At 35.6% G+C, this 6,420-nt stretch overlaps 1 protein-coding gene across 2 annotated transcripts; it reads right to left on the bottom strand.

The window, feature by feature from the left end:
• Positions 1-2,488: 2,488 nt before the first annotated feature.
• Positions 2,489-5,852, bottom strand: LOC145605415 (HMG-Y-related protein A-like). 2 transcript variants are annotated; one of them, XM_081661461.1, is made up of 2 exons: positions 5,652-5,852; positions 2,489-3,277 (listed from the first exon to the last, which is right to left on the bottom strand). In XM_081661461.1, exons 1-2 carry the CDS (start codon positions 5,703-5,705, stop codon positions 2,792-2,794), a joined length of 540 nt encoding a protein of 179 aa, XP_081517587.1. In that variant the 5' UTR covers positions 5,706-5,852; the 3' UTR covers positions 2,489-2,791. The 2 variants fall into 2 exon arrangements, with proteins under 2 accessions (XP_081517587.1, XP_081517586.1); XM_081661460.1 differs by having other exon boundaries at positions 2,489-3,290; positions 5,652-5,797.
• Between the last annotated feature and the right edge of the window lie 568 nt (positions 5,853-6,420).

A 6,420-nucleotide genomic window follows, 5' to 3' on the forward strand; every position in this document is an offset into this window, starting at 1 on the left:
CGACAAAATACAAGTTTCTCAACACTCCGGTGTATGTTTATCAAGCGGTATTTTTGTCATTTGATCAAATAAGCAGGGTTATTTGTGTCATTTTAGTAAAATAGAATATTAACAATGTTAACATAAAGATGGCACTGGTTTGGCCGGCCCAAAAAAAGTGCGGTACAGTATTGTGCGTATGGGTTTGGATCGCCTTTATTTGGGAGAAGCACGATAAGCCACGGCATGGTAGAGCCCGGCTTGACAAAGCATGCTAAAATCAGTGCAATTTTGCTTAGGCACGCAAGCTTGCTACGGCCCGGCAGATTGCACGTGGGTCTGGCTGTGCATGGGCCGACTTTTGAAAAACTTTGGCCTGACCCAGCAAGGCACGAACCTCATGGGCCGAGCCATGGGTTTGGCCTAACTAAAACCAAAGCATGTGGGCCTGGCACGAGGCACGGCCCAGAGCCATCTTTACGTTAACTCACATATCCACTGTTCGATCTCCTCGACAATGAAGCTTGAGAATTCTTCAACAATGGAGGTCGGGGAACTCTTCAAAATGGAGGAAAGCTTGCAAACAAAAAATACCTACCATTTGAGGTTAAATCATGCCCTTAATTTATACTTCTGTTTTTCTCAAGGTTTTTTGTTAAATTCGGGTTTGGTGGTGTTGGGTTGGGGTTTGTTGTGGTGTTGGGCATGGTGTTTATTACAGTGTTGGGTTTTGTCTCGCTGCTGATGATAAAAAAAAAACAAGGATGAAGAAGGGATGATGACGAAAGCTAAAGAAGACGGAGGAAGAAAGTGAGAGCTAACAAAAAAAAAAAAATACAAAATATTAAATAGTTTGCTACTCTATTATTTACCATTTTTGTCATGTTGAGAAATTAGTGTAGAGGCTAGGTCTAACATCTCAATTTTTTCATTTTTAGGGACCTCACACTTAATTTTTTTTTTTTTTTTTTTTTACTATTTGCAACTTATACTCATTTTTTTCGTCCAAAATATACCAAAGGTGAGTTAAAAACTCAATCCCTTAGTTAAAAACTCAATCCCTTAAAAACTGCAATAGTTTAATGACTAAAGTGAAAGGATGCTGACACACGTGCATGGGGAAGTGAAATTTTCTTTTATACACTTCTATTTCATAATGAAGTCTAAATGCTATGTTTGGTATGTAGGAAATGACCAGGTACTTTTTTATATAAGACCCGGTGATTTTGAAAACAAAAATTGGATACGGTGCTGAGTAGGTCATTGATAGATATTATGCCCGTTACGAGTAATATATATCCTTTATATCTTAAGCCAAGTTACTGTGGGAAAGTTGATCTTTCATTGAGACTGGGGTTCAACCCTCACTAAAGACACTTTGAGGGTGAGAATCCCTTACCCTTTCCTCTTGCTTTAAAAATTTGACCCACAAATATTGGACCAAAAAAAACCTACAAGTTCCAATATCGATTCCTAAAATTTGGTATGGGTATTGGGTACATGTATGTGCTCAACCCTAGAGACAAAAATGTACTACCTCCTCCATCAGAGATTGCTCTGTATGGAGTAACTTTTTTAGGTTTTGTTTAGAATTACTGTAGTTTTCAGTTTTTGTTTGTTTATTTTGTTTAAAAAAATTATTTTTAAAGGCATATGTATACCTCATATTAAGAATCATAAATTAGTTTGACATATTGATGTTGAAATCATGATTATTAAGAAAATTGACAAGCATAAAAGTGAACACTACTTTTTCTTGTTCTCTATTTTTGGTTTTATGTGCTGTAAAAAACTGACAATTGAAAACAAAAAACCATAACAAACAAGCCCATAAATTTTGATTGAGTTGGACTTTCACGAGATAAAAAATAGGTGAAACAAACAATTGTGCACGTTAGAGTAAAACAATACTCGTAATTCCTTGTGATCACTTGTGATACGGGGAAACTTACATGGACAAACTTACATTTTTAATGATCATCAACTATGACCTCCTCCCTCCATTTTCTTCGCTCAAGCTCAAGTTCTATATATGCTCCTCTAAACCAAGTTACATTCTCAACTCCTTCCATTTTCCAAGACTTGTTATCCTGCATATCTATTTATTTTACGCGTACTTCTCTTCCTTATTCTAACTTTCCTTCGAATATCTTCTTTAGTTTACTTCACACTACATCGTACTTCATACTTCGTATTCTGCATCTCCTTGAATCTGCTTCGAAAAATTACACAAGCTTCGAAAAATTGATGACAAACTAACTGATGATGGCAAGCAAACTTCTGCTTGGACAATGGTTGTTGACTTGTACTGATAAACTTCTGATGAAGTCATTTGCAGTGATAACCACTTATGTCAGCCCATAACATGAGAGCCACAACTTCTTGTGCAGAGTACAAACAAACAATAATGGTACATCGTACATATAAGTGCTTCAAAGTACGGAGTACTAAACTTTAAGAACAAAAAACCAAGGCGGAGCTAACATACGTAGAATACAAGTAAGAACACTTTGAATTAGAATCAATGTTGTCTTATTTCAAAGGTAACAGCCGTAACACGAACAAAGCATCATCATTAGAAACAAACAAACCAACAAATTCCACAATGTACACCCAAATTACACCTAAACACACACAAAGCCTTCTCCCCAATCCCCTCTTTATCTCTACCCAAATTACCACTTCACACACTAAACACCACCAATGGTTGGTCACAAACACGTCGACGTACAAACCTGAATAAAGTCCTAAAAAAACCAGGAGGTTAAATGCTACAAGTCTGATTTTTGCTACAAGCTAATGCTATTTCTTTTCATCCTTGTGCTGAAACCCCTGCACCCCCTATTTGAGGCTTCACCTTCGGAGGCCTACCTCTCGGTCTTCCAGATTTTGTGTTTGATCCAATACTAAGGCTGCCATCAAAGCTATTGGATGTAGACACTTTCACCTTCTTCAAGGGAGCACTAGCAGCAGCAGGATCGAGAATATCAGCACCAAATTCATCCTTCTTGGGTCGGCCTCTGGGCCGAGCTGAGCCAGCAGGAGGTGTTGGCATGCCAGGTTCCTTGGGCTTTGGAGGCCTTCCACGACCACGACGGATGAAGTTGGGATCAGGCTTCATATAATTATTCTTCCAAAAAAGAAGTTCTCCAGTCTCTTTCATCCTGTTCAAGTGGTGCCTTAGCAGTGTTGAGTGGCCAGCAGGCAGGTTCTGATACTTAGATTCAATGAATTTCGAAATTGAAGTTTTGTTTGAACCCAATTTCTCATTTAATGCATCTATGGCAGCAATAATCATCTGCGCATAAGAACTGAAAACAATTAAAACTTCTACCACCACAGAACTTCAAAAGACGGTCCATTTGAAGTGCTGGTCAAGAAGCAAAGCAAAATGCAATTTATCAATCAAGCATCTTTCAATAACACTAGTGTTTAGCAGATCACCGCCCCCGCCCCTCCCCATTCCACTCTGTCCCTAAGAGATAAATGGCAAGTATCTTGTATTAATCACATCTACGTTTTCAAAATTATGCTAAGCCTAAACAGCCCCATTCCTACTCATAAGAGGAAATGCGATAACAGAGATTGTCAATGTTAAGCAAAGTCAAAGCTATACAAGAACAGAACAGAACCAAGCAACTATCCATTAACTGTGTAAGCTTTACAAGCACTTAAAATTCTATCAGCATCACCAGTCTATATAAGCAGAAACTGACACACAGACACGGTTAATGGAGAGTGATCATGTGATAGTGAAACAGATGTTTATTTAATGGAATAATTTAAAGCTCAACCAGAAGACTATATAGATTAGGATACTAGAAACACAGCAAAAGTCACATGCCAACAGAAAAAACTTCGTTTGAGGCTCAGAAAAAACTTCATCCAGTTTACTGCCATAACTAAGGATAGAAAGGCTACCTTTGTGCCCTTATAGTAGGAAAAACTGGAAGCTTCTCAGAGCATGAATTTATTTTCCTATAAAACCTATTATATATTTCCCCCAAAGTCAACAGCAGGCAAACAAAAGGAAAGAAAGACTGGTGCAGAAAGGAATAGCCCAATATAGGTCAAAGCCTTTTCCAAAATCCTAAACTAGTAACTTCTGATATGGTAGGACTCTTCTTCTAATGCAGGGGAATTTGGTACAATGGAAAGCCCTTTTCATGTCATTCTTATAGATATAACTCCATATATCATACAAACATCCTAATATTGCCATTAAATACAATAGGCCACTATGATTTTGAAAAGTCTCTAACCTAATCTTGGCTCAAAATCTCTCACATGTGATTGAGGCCATCAAATTTATTAAAACCATATTCTATCCTTCTAGGTTTTTACTCCTACATAGGCACAAAGCTCGATGCAAAATCTTAAGTATTAACAATACAGATCAATGCCGATTGGCTTGCTAACAAATATGGCATGGAAATTGTATATGAAAGGTTAAATTTAAACTATTCATAAATGCTACAAAATCAGCAAATTTCAAATCCAGTCCTAAAAGATCATGAAATATCCGAAATCTTCCAAAACTACACCACCTATTCCATATATATGATGCATCTAGTCGAACTACCACGCCAAGTTCAATGAATAGTTTACTTAGCTTAAAACAACCCATAATCCATCTTTGCATCATACTTTTCCCAAGTTCCTAAACTTCCTACATATTCTTTTTTACAGCCAACTATTACATTTCAACTGCTACCTAAGAATCCTCATAATATTTTCTTTACCCACCAAAACTTACACTTTATTCATCTGTTTGCCACAGTCAACTCCCATCAAGCATGAATTTCACATTACTTGTCAATCTGATAAGTAACTTTAACATGACAACTACTCTTACATTGTTTTCAGCATTTTCCCATGATAATAATATAGTTGGGCATTTAACTTACATGAGCCAGACTAAAGTAGTTCCATGATTCATGTAATTAACACATTCAAATTAGCAGTTTTCGTACCAAAACCGGATCCGACCCAACTCATGATCATCTCTATTTCACCCAAATCTTAAATCATAACAACCACAATTATAATCATAACAATTTTTAAATTAAATAAAAAAAAAATTTAAAAATTGAAAAAGCAGCTAAATTTGCTGGAAAGGACAATGCAAAAACTCAAAGACAGTTATAAAAAATTAACCAAAACCATGAAAGCTTGAGCCTTTTTTTGGCAACACACAGCTGGCAACCACACAATACAGATAATAAAAATAAGCAATTCATATAAAATAAAATAATAAAAGGAAAAAAAAAAAAAAGAAGTGGCAATCACTCACTGGGTAAAAAAAATAAAGAAAAATAAATGCTTTAAACAAAAAAGGTAAATTCATCAGTGGAAAAATGCAGAATAATAAAATAATATAAACCCTAACAACTGCATTATTATCATCCACAAATTACCATCAATTTTGTCAAACCAAACACAAATTTTCTTCAATATTTCCTCCTAATCTATAGAAATTACCCTTAACAAAGCTAAAACAACAAGAAATCAGATATGTAATCGATGATTTATCATGGGTGTCAATTAACTTAACTGGTAAAGTCTTAAAAGGTGATACCCAAAACCCGAGATTAGATCAAATCTCGTCTACATCATTTACCCTTTACGAGTTACGACTCGATAAGAAAATAAAAGAGAGATAAGATGAATACCTCAGGATAGGGAGGATTAGAGCGATGTTTATTGAAATCATCATGAGAAGCCATTGAAGTAAGTTGTTGTTGTTTTTGGTGGGTTGATGTTGTTGTTTGAGGGAGGGACAAAGAAAGACCCCACCACCCCCTCACTCTAATTTAGAGAGAGAAAATGAAAGAGAATTTAGAGAGAGAAAGAAACGTTTTTATGTGATGAGATGAGTTGTGAATCAAATGAGAAAGAAAGAGAGACTAGTGTAGTGTGATTTAAAGAGGGATAATAAATTAAATTAAAATGAAAGATAAAGGAGTTATTTATTTTTTTATTTATTGCTTTTTTTATTTTGATTTTTTTTTTTGAAAAAAAATATTAAAATGGTTTGGATTTGAGAATCAACGGTTGAAAATGGATGGAAGGATGTAATCCAAGGGTTGGTGTTTTAGTTGAGGAAGTGTTGTTTTGGATTGGTGACGTGGCAGTTTGGAATTTGGACTCACTTGGGTTGTTTTTTTTATGAAAAGATAAAAGAGAAAAAAAAAAATGGTGGCTTTGGAATTTTATTTGGTGGAGGTCATCTAACTTTCTTGTTGTCATCACAAAGGTATGGCTTAATATATTTGAGGTTGTAAACTTGTAATGGCCCTTCTCGAGAGTTTTTTTCCCCTACACTTGTTAACACTTTTTATTTATTTATTTATTTATTTTTTCTTCTTAAATAATGTAAATTTGGTTTGAATTATTATGGGTGGAGGACTAGGGATGATCATCATAGAGGCATGGGCTAAC

The sequence above is a fragment of the Chenopodium album genome, chromosome 22, assembly GCF_948465745.1.
Source record: "Chenopodium album chromosome 22, dcCheAlbu1.1, whole genome shotgun sequence".
Taxonomy (NCBI): Eukaryota; Viridiplantae; Streptophyta; class Magnoliopsida; order Caryophyllales; family Amaranthaceae; genus Chenopodium; species Chenopodium album.

What these genes read in the sequence shown, in the direction of transcription:
- LOC145605415 (XM_081661460.1), bottom strand. Translation starts at nt 5,695, where the DNA reads ATGATGATTTCAATAAACATCGCTCTAATCCTCCCTATCCTGAG. An exon ending in CTAATCCTCCCTATCCTGAG is followed by an intron (nt 3,291 to 5,651) that starts GTATTCATCTTA and finishes AATTGTTTTCAG; the next exon opens with TTCTTATGCGCAGATGATTA.